Genomic DNA, 20,256 nt, shown 5'->3' on the forward strand with positions numbered 1-20,256 from the left:
TACACGGACTTGATCACATATATTTATGGTACAGTGAAATTTATTACGATTACTGTAAAAATAATGATTTCTAATTACATCACCACATAGTGTAGCTGCGTCATGCACAGAATAATGGCTCAAGCGCGAGACATTTTTTCAAGTTCTCGTTTTCAGCATACAAGAAACTATTCAAGTTTTATCGAACTATATTAGTGAAACATTAGCAAAAACTTATTATTATTAATAACATTAAAATTAATGAGACAATGTAAATTGAACTGCGTATCAATTACCAAAATACAACAAGAAAAACTCTATTGTATTCTACTTTCTTATAGTCAAAATTAAATCCAACGTAAGGGATATTTATACTTCCGCCTAAAGTTCCGTTATTGCGTTGTATGTGTGACATTCAAATAGTAGAGTTTATAAGATTGCAGCAGTATATTAAAAAAGGTGCATCAATAAGGAATGAACATACAGGTTAGAAACTTCAACTTAAAAGCGCTGTATAGCGCGATGCATGACATCATAATACAACACCATAGGCGGCATTTCTTTTAAATTCAAATAATTTTCAAAACGAAAGTTGATTTTCAAAACGAAAGTTGATTTTCAAAAAATGAAAAAATTAATTGCAAAAATGTCATGCAAAGAAAATTTCATGACTTTGAAAAAACAAATCTTTTCGAAAATGAGGTCCACGTAAGTCGAAAAATTTCAACTGTAATAGTGAGTAATCTGTTTTTGTTTTGTTTTTGTATTTGCTTGATCTATATGGGAGACAAATACAAATAAAATTGAGAGGATATAAACACTCTGAATCAATTGAAAGCTATGTCTGTCAGGCATATAATTCTGAACGCGGTTTTACTGTCACATGAGCTGCAATTTTTGCGACCATCTTGTTAAGCTGTCTATTTCAAAAAGAAACACATATCATTCTAATGACTAAAACATGTTCTAATTAACTGACTTTTGTATTAAGAAATTTATATAGGAACGATTTAATGTGTGCAACTTTCACAAAACATGGAAAATACTGTCAAATATGCTCACTGAAAATACTTAATTTCTATTAATTTAGAATTTATATAATATTGAAAGCGAAATTAGAATGCACACAGAAGTCAATCATAAGTTTTATTTTTACAAGAAACGAGAGGAAAAAAAGAATTGAAAATATTTATGATCTAAAACAAAAGCGATACATAATTCATTTTTTCGATTTTACGCAACTGCTAATTTTCTAGATCCTATAATAGCATTTCATAGTGGGTCACTGATATATCATATGTCTGCATTAATTTTATTTCTATCTTTAACGAACTCATTTTATTTTAAAGATTTGTCTATACATGAACTTTAGGTCGTTTTGATTTTATTAGCTCTTCAACAATTTATTAGGAATTTGATATTCAAATATTTAGGTATAGATCATCACCGAAGACACATTAATTGTCGAATTGCGCATCTGGTGCAGTAAAACTGGTACCGTTAATGCAAGTGATTACATGTTTATCAATATTTAAAAAAAAAAGATATACAGGCAATTTATGTATTAAGAGTAAGGTACAATTTCCAATGAATTCATTTCACATTAGGACAAATTCAAAACCAATATTCGCTCAAATTAACAGTATTACAACTTGATATATATGTACTTTCACACTGTAATAACATTATGTTAGGTTTCTTAAAATGACACCACACTATACATGATTATGTCTGAAAGCTGCAAATTTGAAGAACTTGGCAAATTTGTATCGTCTATTAATCTAATGCTCCGCTGGGCGCAGCTTGATACGACCGCAGACGTCGAACCCTGACCAGTATGGGCTAGTATAGGCACTTCATTCAAGCTTAATACAGCTCTGAACTTGGATTGTGATTAAATATTTGACATAGCATAGGTTTCTGACACAGAATGAATGTGGTTAAAGAACTAAAGAAAATGAAATTGAACTTTTACCTATTATGGTCCAATATCCAAAATCTAAATACACTGTTAGAGTCAGCAGTCCAAGTACATCAAGAATTTAATTAATTTATTCATTCATGGACAAAATTAGCTTAGTTTTTAAAGGGGTTCGCTTCATATTTTTTTTTATATAAATATATAGCATTCTGCAAATTAATTTATAAAGAATAACAAACAGACCTACCACGAAGTTCTTCAATAAAGGAGTAGGTCCGGTAAGGGCCGATTTTGGCCTCAAACTTCAAGTTTTATCCAAAAAAAAATCTAAGGTTTTAAGTTTTCTTAAAAAAAAAGTTGTTTGTGAAGCATGGAACGAATAATCATTTGTGACGAGGGGACAGTGACGATTGCTTTATAAATAATGTCCAAAATCGATTCAAAAATCTTAATATTATAGCAGATTTTAATCAAATAAGTTATATTCCAAATTTTAGTTCCAGACACTTGAAACAGTGCCCACCAAAATAATATTGTTTTAATATAATACTAAACGTTAGCAAATGCATCTGAGATGTAAAACGAACTCAATACATCATGGCGCATGACAAAGATAATGTATTTTCTCTATAATGTTTTGGATTATATTTTCAACATAAAGCTTGTTTCCAAAATTAAGTGTTCATGCAGTTATTATATGAAAGTTTAATAATAAATCATTACATTAGGATTTAAGTGTTTGGAAGTTAATCAAAAGGAACAAAAAGCACTAAACTGGTGGGGTTAAACCTGTTTAACGTGCACACAAACGTCCACCTTTGTGTATCTGGACGATATGCACCTAAAACATAATACACAGTAAAAACCTTCACAGTGTAGCTCAGTCTAGCTGTCGTTCTAGTACAAGGTAGGCTCCATTTTCATATCATATTTACATGTTCTCGTTCTCATCTGTATGTTATAAATAAAAAGAAGAAGATGTGGTATGATTACCAATGAGACGACTCTCCACGAGAGACCAAATGACACAGAATTTAACAACTATAGGTCACCGTACGGCCTTCAACAATGAGCAAAGCCCATACCGTATAGTCAGCTATAAAAGGCTCCTAAATGACAAATGTAAAACAATTCAAACGAGAAAACTAACGGCCTAATTTATGCACAAAATAATGAACGAAAATCAAATATGTTACACAGCAACAAACGACAACCACTGAATTACAGGCTCCTGACTTGGGACAGGCACATAAAGAATGTGGCGGGGTTGAACTAGTTAGATGGCGCCAACCCCCCCCCCCCCCCCCCCCCTAACCTGGGAAGTTCGCATCTGGACGTTAAACACTAACCCATTGTCATAATCATCATCAAAATATTTTCTTATTGTTGAAGGTCGTACGGTGACATATAATTGCTTACTTCCACATCATTTTGCGTTAGTGTAATGAAATTAAGTTGTCCGCGTCGTCGTCGTCCGAAGACATTTGGTTAAACGAAAATACCTTGAGTATAAGTGTATGGATCTCTATGAAATTGTAGCACAAGGTTCCATACCACAAAAAAGAAGGTTGGGAATGATTTTTTGGGTTATTGTGTTAGCTGTTTAGGAATTAGGGGCCAAAATGGGGACAAAAACAGCCATTTTCTTATTTCAGGACAATAACTAGTGTATAAGTGTATGGATTTCTTTGTAATTTATTGCTTTTGGGAGTCATGGTCCAAATCGTTTAGGAATTAGGGGCCATAAAGGGAAAAAATAGGATTTTCTGGTTTCTGGACAATAAATTTAGTATAAGTCTATGGATCTCTATGAAATTGTACCACAAGGTTCCATACAAAAAAGCAAGGTTGGGATTGATTTTGGGGGTTATGGCCCTTAATGACAAGGAAAAAGGGGCCAAAAACATTACTTTTCTAATACTTTGTATAAATTGCTTATTTCGTTATCAATTTCAATTGGGCTTTAGTTAACTCAAAGTCTGGAATTCTTGAGGTTCTGTAATATTCTGAATCTAACCGTGTATTTTGATATTTGATTTTGGGTCCATTATTAAATTGGTCCACATTCAGGTCCAAAGGGTCCAAAATTAATCTTTGTTTGATTTCATCAAAAATTGAATTCTTGGGGTTGTTTGATATGCTGAATCTAATCATGTATTTAGATTATGGATATAGGACCATAAAAGGTACATGACCAATTTCATTTTTTTTATGTTCATTCAGTGCAAGAAACCTATGCTATGTCAAATATTTAATCACAATCCAAATTCAGAGATGTATTGCACAATAAATAGAAATTGAAAGTAGATTCGTAGTTGAAAATAGATACAGCATCATATTTTAATTTTAGAAATTATGTATAAATATAGTTTGAAATTTACTGTTCATTATTAAGATATTTTGAAAAGTAAAGGTAAGTTTTATAGAATTTTTAAAGACATTGTAATAATGATAAATGATATTTTGGAAATTATTTTTTTTTTCATTTTTTTTGGTAAAGGAGTAGGTCCACTAAGACCCCTTTTTGGCCCCAAAATATAGCAGTTTTATAAAATTGTTAAAATGTTAACTTCTAGCTATTTATTGGAAAGAATAATACTTCTGTTACATAAATATGGGCTGTTTTTGACAATACAATGCACATGTATCGGGTACTAGCATCGTTAAGTCATTGTAAATTACTGAAATCTTCACAATTTGAGCATTTGAGTGAATTTTTAGACGGTTTTCGTCTTAAGGTAGATAGGGTGTCTTCCTCCATCTTGGATTTTGAAATACCAGAAAACAATCGGTCTAGATCTATAATAAAAGGTGCAAATTTTGAGAGTAGTAGGCAATTCATGTGTAAGAATTTTCATTTCAATATAGAAAATGACATATTTTATCATATTTATGGTTGTATTTTACAAAAAAACTGAATACTTTTGTTTGATTCTATATTTCCCAACGTTGCCGCATAAGGGGAGGCAACTCGATTGTAAGGGCAGATAATTCACATAAAGTTACTTTTACAATAGAATGTGTTAGGAATTTACCTATTTTATTATGTAGCAAGAAAACGGGTCCGGTGACCCCATTTTTTCTTTTTCTTATCTGAAAGCATACTATTAGAGCTATCTTTTCATATTTTATCTCAAAATTCTATGGTGTAGTTTTCATTTTATGGCAGAAAATTGGGTTTTCCATGCATAATCTATACAAAATCTGTCAATTTTGCACAACCTGTAGCGTGAAAATAAGGCCCGTCACCCATTCTTTTTGTTATATTTTTTAAAAAAGCATGATATAAACTACATTTTGGCAATTTTTTTAAAAATTCTATGGATTATAATTTAGACACCCCATCTACCTTAAATGGTAGTGGCCGCATTTGTGTTTATTCTTAATATTTAAATGTAAGTTGTATTTGATGATAATACATAACATATATAAAGATTGAGGATGAACACGGATGCGGCCACTTTCATTTTTGACAAAAACCATCTTAAAAGGGACATATTATTGCATATTTGATAGATTTTTAATATTTAAGCTTAAATTTGAGCGTCTTTAATGACTAAATCAGTCCAAATCTTTCACTTAAACTAATTGAATTTAATAAAGTAGACACTTAAGTGTTTAAAAAGTGTCCAAAATCTTTCATCAGATAATTTTTTTATTTTACAATGTACTGGTTGATAGTGAACATTTGTATAATCTTTACTTCAGCAATTTGACCTGATAAAAGCTCAACCAAAAGAAGTGAGTGGAAGTTTTAAATTTGAAGATAATGCCAATATAATTATGGCAAGAGCGTTCTACTATTTTCTGTAGAGATAATGTGATCAAACTTGATCCTTGGAATATCTTTTTCACCGCCGTGTTCCGTGAAACACGTTTCGTATACTAAAATGTACTAAAAAATCAGATATTTTGGTGCATGGGCCTCGTGATGCTCTAAGTATTTCTATGTAGTGTTTTTATGTACTCGTTTTTCTATTCGTTTTTTTATGCCCCCGCCGCGCAAGAGGGGGCATTAAGTTTAACCCTTGACCGTCTGCACATCCGTGCGTGCGTCCGTCCGTACGTCCAAAATTAGTTTCCGTTCTCTAACTTAAGTTTGCCTCAACCAAATGTTATGAAACTTATACACAATGCTTAAGGTAGCAATACACAGTTAGGAGTGTAGTTTTCAAATATGAAAGTTATTGTGCAATAAAATTCATTTTTAGACAGCTGATGACTAATTTAGCCTTCAAAGTGGGTTTATAAGAACATCAAGATTATTTTTTACATGTTTTATGGGCTATTATCTGTTTGACTGTCCGTATTTTCATAGCTAGACTGGCCATAGGTCCAGAAATTATTGTAATGTTTACAAACACTTTTTTTCCACACGAACCTTTGACGCAATTTTACAAAAAATGAGACGAAAGTCATGATTTTTATTTGATCTCTTGATAGATATATGTAAACAGTTTCAGAAAAGGTATCACTCCAAAGTATTGAAATCTACTTTTGGCCAAATTTTGGGGAAATATGTGACATCTTTACCCCCCTTTTTGCAATATTTTATAGCAATTAAATGCAGATTGTTGCCATAGATACACCAAAATGAAATTTTATTTAACCATTTTAACTTCTGGAAATTAAATCTTTAGAAGATACTGATTACATACATATGCACATATATGACACAAACAGTAGGCTTAATTTGTAAGAAAGCAAGGAAAAGGGGATGGCAAAATTTATTAGGGTAAATTTTTATTTTTATGCCCCCACCGTAGCGGAGGGGGCATTAAGTTTTACCCTTGTGCGTCTGTACGTCCGTACGTCCGTACGTCCGTACGTCCATCCCAAAATTGGTTTCCGTTCTCTAACTTTAGTTTGCCTCGACCAAATGTTATGAAACTTATACACAATGCTTATTACCACAAAACACAGATCAAGTTTGAATTTTGGTGGCGTCACTTTTGCCGTTCTTGAGTTATGCCCCTTTACAAATTGAAAAATTGCTGAATTTTATGTTTCCGTTCTCTAATTTTAGTTTGCCTCAACCAAATGTTATTAAACTTATACACAATGCTTATTACCACAAAACACAGATCAAGTTTAAATTTGGTGGCGTCACTTTAACTGTTTTAGAGTTATGCCCCTTTACAAATGGAATAAAATGCTCCGCAGGGCGCAGCTTCATACGACCGCATCGGTCGAACCCTGAACAGTTGGGGCAAGTATGGACACAACATTCAAGCTTGATACAGCTTTGCATTTGGATTGTGATTAAATATTTGACACATCATAGGTTTCTGACACAGAATGAATGTGGTCTAAGAACTTAAAAATTTTAAATTGGACATTCACCTATTATGGTCCAATATCCAAAATCTAAATACATGGTTAGATTCAGCATATCAAAGAACCCCAAGAATTCAATTTTTGATGAAATCAAACAAAGTTTAATTTTGGACCCTTTTGACCTCAATGTGGACAAAGTTGATAAGGGGGCCCAAAAATCAAAAATCTAAATACATGGTTAGATTCAGCATATCAAAGAACCCCAAGAATTCAATTTTTGATGAAATCAAACAAAGTTTAATTTTTGACCCTTTTGACCTCAATGTGGACAAAGTTGATAACGGGGCCCAAAAATCAAAAGTCTAAATACATGTTTAGATTCAGCATATCAAAGAACCCTAAGAATTCAATTTTTGTTAAAATCAAACTAAGTTTAATTTTGGACCCTTTGGACCTTAATGTAGACCAATTTGAAAACGGAACCAAAAATTAAGAATCTAAATACACGGTTAGATTCGGAATATCAAAGAACCCCAATAATTCAATTTTTGATGAAATCAAACAAAGTTTAATTTTGGACCCTATGGACCTCAATGTGGACCAATTTAAAAACGGGGCCCAAAATCCAAAAACTGAATACACGGTACGATTCAGCATATTAAAAAACCCCAAGAATTCAAGAATAAAACCCCATTGAAATTGGTCAAGAAATAATCAATTTATACGAAGTATCTTCTCTTGCACAATACTGTGCAATTAAATATTTCTTGCTATTGCGCAATACTGTACAATTGACAATTTCTTGCTATTGCGCAATATTGTGCTATTGGATATTTCTTGCTATTGCGCAATACTGTGCAATTGAAGATTTCTTGCTATTGCGCAATACTGTGCAATTGAAGATTTCTTGCTATTGTGCAATACTGTGCAATTGAAAATTTCTTGCTATTGCACAATACTTATTATATAATAATTTACACATCCTGTTTGGTGTGTATCTCCTACCATATCATTATTATTTGCTTTTAAATATAAATCAGAAATAACCAACTTAAAAATGAAAATTTTAAAAGAAAAAAAAAAGGAAAAAAAGGAAAAAAAAAAAATCCCCCCCCCCAAATTTTTTGAACCCCCTTATGATTCATCACCCCCAAACTCAATCCCAGCCTTCCCTTTGTGGTATGGTACCTTGCAGTACAATTTCAGAGCGATCCATACACTTGAACACAAGTTATTGTCTGGAAACTAGAAAAATGTGTTTTTTGGCCCCTTTTTGGCCCCAAATTCCTAAACGTTTAGGGCAATTACCCCCAAACTCAAACCCAGCTTTTCCTTTGTGATATGGAACCTTGTAGTACAATTTCAGAAAGATCCATACACTTACACACAAGTTATTGTCCTGAAACTAGAAAAATGCTTGTTTTTTGCCCCTTTTTGGCCCCTAATTCCTAAAATTTTGAGGCAATTACCCCCATCATCAATCCCAGCCTTCCTTTTGTGGTATGGTACCTTGCAGTACAATTTCAGAGAGATCCATACACTTGAACACAAGTTATTGTCTGGAAACTAGAAAAATGTGTTTTTTGGCCCCTTTTTGGCCCCCAATTCCTAAACGTTTCGGCAATTACCCCCAAACTCAATTCCAGCTTTCCCTTTGTGATATGGAACCTTGTAGTAAAATTTCAGAAAGATCCATACACTTACACACAAGTTATTGTCATGAAACTAGAAAAATGCTTGTTTTTTGCCCCTTTTTTGGCCCCTAATTCCTAAAATTTTGAGGCAATTACCCCAAAATCAATCCCAGCATTCCTTTTGTGATATGGAACCTTGTGGTACAATGTCAGAGAGATCCATACACTAACACACAAGTTATGTCTGGAAGTTACAAAAATGCTTATTTTTGGCCCCTTTTTGGCCCCTAATTCCTTTACTGTTGGTACCATAACCCCCAAAATCAATCCCAACCTTCCTTTTGTGGTATTGAACCTTGTGGTAAAATTTCATAGAGATCCATTCACTTAAACTAAAGTTAGAGTGCGAAAACCAATGTGTCTTCGGACGACGCCGGACGACGCCAGACTGCATATTGCTACCTAATACCACCAAACACAGATCAGGTTTGAATTTGTGTGGCGTCAATTTCACCGTTCTCGAGTTATGTCCATTTATAAATGGAAACATTGCTCAATTTGCGATTTCCACTACACTAAATTAAGTTGCCTCGACATGTTATGAAACTTATTCACAATGATCAATACAACCAAACATAGATCGAGTTTGAATTTGGGTGGCGTCACTTTCACCGTTCTCGAGCTATGTCCCTTTATAAATGGAAAAAATGATAAATTTGCCGTTTCCGCACCTTAATTTTAGTTTGTCTCAACCAAATGTTATGAAACCTATACATAATGCTTGTTACCACTAAACACAGATCAAGTCGAATTTGGGCGGCGTCACTTTCACCGTTCTTAAGTTATGTCCCTTTATAAATTGAAAAAATTGCCGAATCTGCCATATATTTACAAGCGGGGCATTTGTGTCCCATATACGCATTCTTCTTTTAACCAAATGTTATGAAGAATAATTTTGCCATGGTATTGTCCGATTTTCTTTTTTTTTTTATTATTAAAACCTTGGTGTCTCCTCTCTCGTTGGACTTGTTTGTCTGTTCGTCTTTTTTCATTCTTTCATGATGTTGTTCGTCTTTCTTGTCCATAATGTTTGATACAGCTACAATGAGGCAACACACAAGGGATTTCCACGAGATCATTAAGGAATCTATTAAGAGAATAGCACAATGGTCTTCACACATCGGGATCACTACTACTTCGTTCCAGAGATAGCTACATACCGTTTGCAAACGTCGATTCTTATAAAAAAACGAAACCTGCAAACATGACCGAATCAGACAAACAACTGATGATCAGATAGGCCGAAAAGAACGGTAAATGTGTTTGCCAAAGAACAGTTAGGGGAGACAACACAAAGGACAGGACTTGAACGTTGCCCGAAGTGGCATATGAAACAACAGAATGACAAAACCAGCTTGACTTCAATTTTCCTTAACTGGCTCCATCTGTTGATGAAATGGAAGCATATGATGACGGCAATACTGATGACAATGATACGGAAAGTGAACATGATAACAGTACAAACAATCAGAACACGCACATAAGGAGTGGCCGAAATATAATTCCGAGAATCCGTATGAATATAGGACATTTGTCAAAAATCGAAATTAAACAATTCCATTAAACTAGCGATATTTTATTACACAAAAGAGTTCATCACACTGAGATGAAGTGATGGAATACTATTGCCGTCACTATTAAACATCGGAGAGGCCATTTTTGTTTGTATATCACATCAAATCAACGCTGTTTTCTCCAAATCCGTATAATTTCATGACAGTCAGTTTTAAAGGTACAGGAATCCAGAATGCCCAGAGTAAGTCACCGACCTTCGGTGAGTCACTGATAACTCTATCAAATGCATATTTTTTGTATCATTCCTTTAAATCTTTGACATCAGCAAGCTATTTATCGACCAATTTCCTTATATCTCGCCAACTGTAAGACAAGTGTAGCATACCGATGAGAGGGATAACAATTTTGTAATTCTGTAATTGCATGAATTATTTGATCTAATTAATATGTTAAACAGCGTAACAGTTGGCTTACCAATTAATGTAAACTTCATATCTGCATGTGATCGACTTTTAGAATGCTAAAAGTAATAAGCGGAGAATGGGAAACACAAAAAATGATAAGCGGGGTACGGGAATCTGACAAAATTATAAGCCGGATCCGAGATCAGACCCCCCAATGAGTCCCCCTTTCTTCGAATTCCGGTTTTTGCATTGCCCTACTGATGAACTGTTTTCATCCTTTTTTCATTGTAACTGACTTCAATACTGATGTAGATGGTTAATGTTATGATCATCTTTTTTGTTTAAGTTCTTTATTAATATTCATGAAGTCACCATCGGCAACTTTCCTGGTTGATCAATATGTTATCATGTACAGTATTTATCACGCAATGAGCTGTAAAATAAATATGACTTTGATATTGATTTTATCGATTAGTTTGACAAATAAACATGAGAAACATAATTACACATGATGAACTAAGAAAATGTATATGTATATACATATACAATAGATATGGTTGAAAAACTACCTGTGACTAATTTAAGGTTTCTTTCCTTTTAAACGAACATATTAAGTATACTGTTATAGAATTATCTTCTAAAGTTTAGCACAAACTGTTTATTGATTGGGATAATGATATAACAGGGCACACAGAGGGTATTTCAATATGAATCATAAAAATACAACAATAACGGATATAACGATAATATTAAATGCAAATACAAACCTTAAACAATTGAAGCAATACAAGTTCCAAGTATAATTTATATCTGTATTTTCTTAATATTCTAATTTCTAACTCTGTTGAATAAATAACTCACGTTTGCCTGCCCACTGATCTGTAACGTTTAAAATTTTTATGCTAAATTTAGGTAAGGGAATTTCCATTGATATTCTTCAAATTGACAACCATTTTGGATTTTTAGGCATTTATTATAATCACTAAGTTAAAATCGAAAGTAAGTGTAAATTAAACGCTTCAGTTGATAACGAGGTTATTTTAATAAGATTCAATATTTATAACTACTTAGTATGAAGAACATAACGATCCAAATTAACATCTGCCCTTTGAGCATTTGTTGTCACAAATCACTAAGTAAACAAAGAGAAGAAAATTTAAAATTTTCACAAAATACTTCCTTGATAAACTGTTTATTTTCTCTTCTATTAGAGGTTTACTTCCTTTATGAATATTTTTATTTTCTGAAATTTATTTATCAGCTACACAGTACTGCATGCTTCACCTATTTGGGCTTGATTGTGACACCACCCACACTTTGAATTTACGGGACATCCAAAAAATCTTCGTCGTCTATAAATAGTAATGACAGTTGGTATATTTTTTTCATTCATGATAATATGGTTATATTTTAAATAGTATGCATTCTCTTCAAATATCTTTTACACTATAATTTGACTTATCTCCAATAACCCAATAAATTAATCTAGAGTAATAATGATTTTGAATCACTCAATTAACTATTACAGAACAGCAATTGTTAAGAACATTTTGCCACTTGATTTATTTATCTCCATTTTCACGGAATTTCTCTTTTTAATGACTTTAAACTTTCCATTTTTTTCCTGCAGAATATTTTCTAGGACTAGATAATTTTAAGCAAAGCCAGAAGGTGTCACAAAGGCACAGTTATTAACCAAAACACTTGAACTTCATGGATATATTGTATATGTATTGCAGTTGCCCATCTGCTTTTACAGAATTGATTGAGGACTATTTAATTTTTCTCTTTTGTCCAGACAGAGACTTGCATATGGGAACTTAGTCTTTTTGTAAAGATTTTCAAAGGACGTCACCAATTTTGTGTAATCAACTTCACCTGCAGTTTTCTACCAATTAAAATTTCACAAGGTTTGCAAAGTTATTGAAGATGTGCACCTCCCATAGTGGAGTTTACTTGACGTGTAGATTTATTTCGTACTTTTTATATTTTATATCTCCATGTATTTAAATGTTCTTTCCGAAATTTGAACAGAAGCTTCTTCGTGATCAAAAGACCGTATCCAAAGCAAAACTATTATTTTTTTTCATTTTTCTGTATTTTAGTGATCAATTGACAAATCTGTTGCAACCATTAATAAACATATGTTGATATCAAGGACTCGTTCAATTTGTCCTCAATATAACATTAAGAAGATGTGGTATGATTGCCAATGAGACAGTTCTTCACCAAAGAACAAATGACGTAGAAGTTATCAACTATAGGTCACTGTACGTACGGCCTTCAACATGTCAAGTACAGCTGACCATTGATCATTTGTCCTATTTAGGCGCATTTGAGTTTTATATTCACAAAGGTTTTCTATATTTTTGCCTCTCCGAACTTTTGATCAAAAGCGTACATGATGAAGTTGTTCCAAATTTAAGAAAAACGCGCTGTGCACATGTAAATTATTCAATTGGCTACGGTTTTTGAATTTTTTGTTTCTGTTTCTTCATTTTTATTTTGTCTATCGAAATTTTGGTTTTGGTGTTATTTTCTTTTGTTATCAGTCGATCGTGTCCCACTTTGCTATGCCATATCCTATAGTTTATTTATTATTGCATATTCATGGATGTACACAATTTATTAACTGGCCAGTTCACATTTTGATTAGTAACCTAAGTTCCTTTGCATACTTTGATATTAAATACATGTTAAAATGCAGCTTTTGTAGTGTAGTTTTGTAGGATTGATAAACTATTTGTACATATTTACCAGAAAGATCAAGGCTATAAAACATGATGCTTCAATCAATCATTTTAATTTTGTTGCTCATAAATTGTAATGTTTTAACTTATAATCGACCAGTATGCGTGATAAGAAATTTTAAATATGCAAAACCGTTCTACTTTCAAATGACGCTGAATTTCATAGCATTGACAATGTACATATCTCCCTTATGTCCAATGTAGTGTAATGAAACTACTATATGAAAAGAGTTTTAGAAATATCATGATGTTTCCCTTTTTATGCAGTTGATTTTGTTCAACACTCATATGAGACAGGCTGTTCAGATCGGGAGATGACCAAAGACAACATTATTTAACAGCAATTTTTAAAGCAAGGTTAAAATGACGTACTGTACTGATCGTAGCAGTGGTTATAGTTCATTACACCCAATAAATAGCTATCAAGCTCAAGTTTCCGATCATTTTTGTGAAGAAAACGATACACTCTTGCGAGTTGTACCCGTTCAAAGTTTAGATCATATAGAACAAAGGTCCGAAATGGTCTGTACTGGTAAACAAAGAGGCTTCACTGGTTATCCATCTGCTTCAAACGGTCAGCTAGATGTAAATGGAAGTGACAGTTTTGGTTCTCAAAATGGACATTGTGATTCAATAGATCGTGATCTTGAAGAACGATATAATGCAGAACAGGAATTTCAACGAAAAGCAGCAGAACAGCATGAGAGAAAAAGAAAATACTTATTCACACAAGAAAAGAACGTTTTGTACGAGCGAGACACAGACACAGAGTCGAATAAAAGAGTTATCCCTCCAAAGTTTAGAGCGTACAGTAAGGAAGACATCAGAGAGAGGTCTTTTGTAGGATTTAATTCGGCGTCTAAATGGACAACATTAGTTTTTGCGATTTGCGGTTTCTTTTATAAAGGTAAATTGTGTTCAACTTTATGTAAGTTTGTTAAGAAATATATTACTATCTTTCATTTTTGTACAGTAAATAAAAATGGAGATGTTGTATGATTGCCAATGAGCCAGCTATTCACCAGAGATTGATTAAAGGACAAGGATATTAACAGCTATAGGTCACCGTACGGCATTCAACAAAGAGCTAAACCATGTAGGGTATGAAAGGTTCCGGTATGACAAAATTTTAAGCAATTCAAAAGAGAAAACTATAACTGTCTTGATTCATGCGAAAACAGTAAACGAAAAACAAATATGACAGACTGCAACAATAAAAACCATTGAATTACACGCTCTTTTCAGGTTCATAACGTAGCTATATAGATGGCAGGGTTATGGTTATAAGCCCTCAACACTCCCCCTAGGCTAACCTGGGATATATCTAATTGGGATAATAACAAGATAAAATAATACAATATGAACTGAACATTAAATGTACTATAACTGAGTGAAAATGTAAACGTGTATGTATAATTGCAGGATTTTCTGACATCACGGCTTGCTACCAATGCGGATTTGTATACAAAAATTGGCAAAAAGACGAAGATCCTATTCTTACCCATATAAAAAATCAGCCGAACTGTCAGCATATCGAAGACCTCAAAAGAAAGAACATTGATTCGTGTAAAGAACTTGTCAATGATTCAGAAAATGTAAGTTGAGCGTTGCACAAAGTGGAATTCCAATTTTTTTGCTGGTATACATTGGATTCTTATTTATACATATTAAAGTGCATGTTAATCAGAACTCCAATATCTAATAGCAGATATTAGATTGTACTGGGAGGTCCTATGATCGTGTAATGAACTAGATGAATAGTCATAAACGCATAATTCATGATAAAAACGATATAATTTACTATAATGAAATAACCTTTTTCAGTTCTAATCCCGATCATCTGCATTCCTTCAAGCAAATGTCATAATAGTGCTTATTTCGCTCTCAACACATAACAGTGAAAAATCATTGGAATTTCTAAATCTAGCCACAATTCGATCATGGACTCAGCATCAGTCAAATATTTGAGAGAAGCCACAAAAAAATAATTAGAAAAAACGTAGAATTTGACATGAGTTGAATTTTAATTGTAAATTACAGCAGATGACACTGTTAGAATAAAAAAATCACAAGGTTGACAGAACAAATACAGATTAAAAGCCACTATGCAAAAGTCTTAAGATCAATAGGATTATTAATAGTTCTAAATCAATTTAGAAGATTTTTTTTAGAAGATGGCAGGAAACAGAAGATGGTCTTGTTGATTCTTGTAAAGTCTATTTCTTTGAGCTTTGAGATCAATTTTTCGTCGATTTATATTGTCTTGAAAATACAGTAAAACAACTCACCCTTTTGTCAAATATCTGAAGTATCTATGCCAGTTTACTTGCTTTTTGTGGGAAAATTTGATAAAACAGTTTACACTTGAAGATATGCTTTATATCTTTACGCTGTTAATAGCAGCACTGTTGATAAAGCAAATTAAATATTACATTTGACGTTATTTTCATGTAAATGTGAGTGATAAAACAGTTGAATAAATTTCATATATATATATGGAAAGTTTTTCATAAGTGAAACACATAGAGAACATACAGTGTTACATATGTATGTTTTTGTTATAATTTTTTTTATCAAAGGCTTATAATTGTATCAGTGGCGCTCGAATTTATACACTATAAAGGCCAAATCCAATACGAAGTTGTAGAAAATTCCGAAAAGTTGTGCCAAATACGGCTAAGGCAATCTATTTAAAGGGGTCAGAAAAATCTTAGTTTTTCGAAAACTTCAACATTTAACAGTGAATTTACAGAAAATGAACACATCAATGATATTTCATGTCAGCACAGAAGTGACTACTGGGCTGGTGATATTCTCTGGGACGAAACGTCACTATCAGTGACGTCTAGTCTGAGTCTACCCAGTGGTTGTGTGGTTACAAATTTTAATGGTTGAAAACACTTAAGTATACCATTTTGAAGTCATAATACGGAAAAGGGTAAACAATATCTTTATTTGATGGAGATTAAAACTGAGTATTCTCAGTTTTTTAAGATATTTACAAAACCCTAACAGCTTTGTTACTGTTTGTTTCAATTATGGATTGCCCCGTAGAGACCCAAGGCAATTCTATTGTTTACTAGTACCTGAAATAATACTAATGAATTGAAATATTGTTGAACTTTAGTTTGATGAAAAACTCCGTGCAAAGGAGATTCATTTTTACATTATAACAATTTCACGATTGTCTTTGCTCAAAACTTATATTTTCTCTGATTGGATATATTTTTTATGTATTTTAGGACGTTGAAATGGCAGGTAAGATTTTATTCTCGAAACAAAGTAATTTAGATATTTGATAGAGAAAATGATTGTTGATGCAGTGGCGAAGCAAAGCAGTTATGAGCAACATTTCCCGTTCCTTGTTAAAATGAAGGGGAAAAAACCCAAACAATTGAAGTATATATTTCAAAGATATTTAGACGATTCGATCGGGCGCTAGATAAAAGACTACAACTTGGATCTTATTTTTTAATACATACAAATCAGCAATGAAAGACACAATTTGAAAGAAAAAAAAAATATTGTTTTCACAGTTTCGTACTTTTGACTTATGCCGAGGGTTTCCGAAGTATTATAAAAGAAAGTGATAGGATTTGTGTTCTTCTGACAAGGGGGACATTGCAAAACTAGTTATTTTCAATGTAGTTGTTGTGGACAAATATTTATGCCATTTGTTTACAGTGTACATGCGACTGCAGTCCGAGACTGCTCTGACGTCTGACAGTCTTCTACGGATTTATTGGGCCGTCCCAGGCCCTAGTAAATCCTACTAGACGGTCCTAGCTAATTACAAAAAGGCCGTCAGACGTCAGAGCGATCTCGGTAAAATGCTAATGACGGTGTTTTTTGAAAATGTAAAAACTACTTAAAAAATATGAATTTTTGGAAAGCTTGGGTAGATTTCATGGCGTCAAGTTAATATCAAGATCATCAAATATTTGTTTTTTTTTTAAATAGTCAACGAGACATGCGTTTTAGGCATTTTATGCAGTAATTTTTATTTATCTTTAGGTTTTTTTTTTGAGTATTTATTTATTGATAGTTATATTTTTCTGTGAAAACCAGTTTAAGCACATACGAAAATTATGTTTAAAAAAAACATGACCAGACATTGAGTTTTGTTATAGCATACAGATTGCAGTATAAACAACGCCTATACTGTTGTAACAGTTACTTTTTCGTCTTAGAGGGGACTGGGCCTATATCAAACGCGGATAGCTACATGTAATATCAATATAAACAAAAGGAAATACAGACAAAAATAGCCAAAAGACTGATAGAGGTCAACATACGGTCTACAATAACGAACATATATAAATTTATCTAATAGTTTGATGGTGTACTGAAAAAAAAGCTCATCAATATACAATACGGCGATGTGGTATGATTGTTAATGAGGCAACGTTTTAACAGAGTCCAAGTGACGTGGATTTAAGCAGCTATCAACCTTTGTTGCATCTGAAACCGTATAAGTTGTTAATACAAACAAAACAATATGTTTGTCCCCCGTGCGACGCGTTGCGGGGGACATAGAAATATCCATCAGTCCATCCGGTCTTGTTAGCGCTCTCACATGTACAATTCTTACCAGATTTTTATAAAATTCATATCATAGATTTATATCAGCATTGTCTTGGAAATGTTCGAAAATCAGTGCTGATCAACAATTTTTAAAAAGAGTTATGCCCATTGGAAATATTAATTATATGGACAATTGCATTGTAAGCGCTCTCACGTGTACAATTTTTGCCAGATTTTTATCAAATACTGTTAATGCTATCTTAATTTGCCTCTACTGTTAACCTTTAAATGATTTATTGGCTTTACAGAAGTGACAACAGCGACAGAGAACCTATCAATCAACCAAAACGAAGCGATTGATCCTAGACTTATTTGTAAAGTATGTTTGGTCAATAAACTCGAGTTTACAATACAGCCATGTGGACACTTGGTGATCTGTCATTCTTGTTGTCAGCTACTGTTTAGTCAGAAAAAGCCGTGTCCAGTTTGTAGAGGACCAATTGAAAAAGCCATCAGAACATTGATTCCAGAGTGAATCAAGTTTTCTTCTTTTTTTTTCGTTTGAATATTTGATTCTTTAAAAAAGAAGAATTTCGCCTATGAAACATAGTGTTATATCCTTTTTAGATATTGTTTTTTAATGTCAACACTTTGTATTAATATATGTTTTATATATACGTTTTTAAAGCAAGTTAAATTGCATAATCAATATCAATCGATTATTTAATTGTTGGAAACTAATAGGCTTTCTTTAATAAAAGATAGATATGTATATACACATAAAAAATTTAAAAACTAAATAGAAAAGAAAAATTCCGAACAGAAGATTTTGCTTAATGCTTTTATTTCCATCGACACAGATCGCATTAATTGAAAGCGTTTTATGGTTGAATAGTATTTTTATTCGTCACATGCATAAGAAACCACTTTTCTCTGTTTCATTTTTTCGTATGCTTGTTTTTATTTATACGAAGAAGTATATATTAACAGTCAGAGAAAAACATGACTTTACAGCAATGTCAAAAATATAGGTATCGACAGATTGTAGTACCGTGAAGGTACATACGTGTTATATTTAGTATGGTTTTAATCTACTGATAACAAAATCAATATTTTTACCAATAAACACAATATTCAAAGATTTAGTTAGAGTGTTGAATGGGTTATCTTTTAGAATAAGTTTATCTAAAGGATTGATAAGTTTACCCGGATCGTACATAAATTTCCGGGCTCGGTTTACAACATCACCGTAAAATTTATGATGTGCTATTCCGTTTCAAATAAGTTTTCTACAGGTACAGTCAAACTTGCAAACCAAATCTTTGTTTGCATGGTTTGAACCCAATCTATGATTGATTCTTAGCAATCCAAAACTTGGGGGGATCTCAGGTGCTCCGGAAGGGTAAGCATATCCTGTCATGTTGCTCATGTAAATACAAACCGGGTGATACGCCTAATTCGGTAGGTCGCATTCGGGGGAAATTTCTTTTTAATGAATTGTCTTCATATACCAATACAATGCAGACCATTTTTTTGCCAGGATTTTGTGTGTGTATTTAATGTACTTTTATTTTATGTTGTAAACCTTATGTATATGAGATTAACCTCTGGAAATAAAGGTACTTTGGTTAATTTTTTTTTCAGTATGTGAATTCTGAATATCATACGATCGTCTTATAGTTTTTTTGACTACTATATATTTGCAGACTAAAATTCTTAAACATCCCAGTTTTTCAAATTTACATTTTTTTCAGGATGTACAAAATTTTTGTTAATATATGATATAAACGAACTCTGACTATTAATTTCATAATTTTTGCTCTGTAATTCAATAGTTCTCCAATAAGTTCTCTTTGTTAATTTTATATTTTGAAGTGTTAAATATTTGATCATCTTCGCTAGCGAAGTGTTACGATCCAGTCCCCTCCTCTCCACCATTGGCGGGTTAAGGTAGAATTTCGGATCCATGAGGTAATGATTTCCATTGGTCACAGTTGTAACTGCCTGCGTTCAATCCAAAAACATCTTTAAGATGATCACATGCAAATGTAGAAAAGTAAATAAACAATTGATTGTGCAACAAGTCTTTACCCCCAAAACATAGGTCGATATGTAGAGACATTTTAAAGTTAAAATTCACTAATTGAAGATCCTGGGTATGTTGTTCGAGCAAATGTTGGAATGTCAACGTA

The 20,256-nt window shown here is 32.7% G+C and overlaps 1 protein-coding gene across 2 annotated transcripts; it reads left to right on the forward strand.

Annotated features, from left to right (window-relative positions):
* The first annotated feature begins 347 nt into the window (after window positions 1-347).
* Window positions 348-19,896, forward strand: LOC127724084 (baculoviral IAP repeat-containing protein 7-B-like). Of its 2 annotated transcripts, none has more exons than XM_052230936.1 (5): window positions 348-465; window positions 13,808-14,447; window positions 14,963-15,135; window positions 16,783-16,798; window positions 18,373-19,896. In XM_052230936.1, exons 2-5 carry the CDS (start codon window positions 13,904-13,906, stop codon window positions 18,597-18,599), a joined length of 960 nt encoding a protein of 319 aa, XP_052086896.1. In that variant the 5' UTR covers window positions 348-465; window positions 13,808-13,903; the 3' UTR covers window positions 18,600-19,896. The 2 variants fall into 2 exon arrangements, with proteins under 2 accessions (XP_052086896.1, XP_052086895.1); XM_052230935.1 differs by lacking the exon at window positions 348-465 and adding an exon at window positions 11,716-11,789.
* Window positions 19,897-20,256: the final 360 nt, after the last annotated feature.

This window comes from Mytilus californianus, unplaced genomic scaffold (assembly GCF_021869535.1).
Source record: "Mytilus californianus isolate M0D057914Y unplaced genomic scaffold, xbMytCali1.0.p SCAF_14, whole genome shotgun sequence".
Lineage (NCBI taxonomy): Eukaryota > Metazoa > Mollusca > Bivalvia > Mytilida > Mytilidae > Mytilus > Mytilus californianus.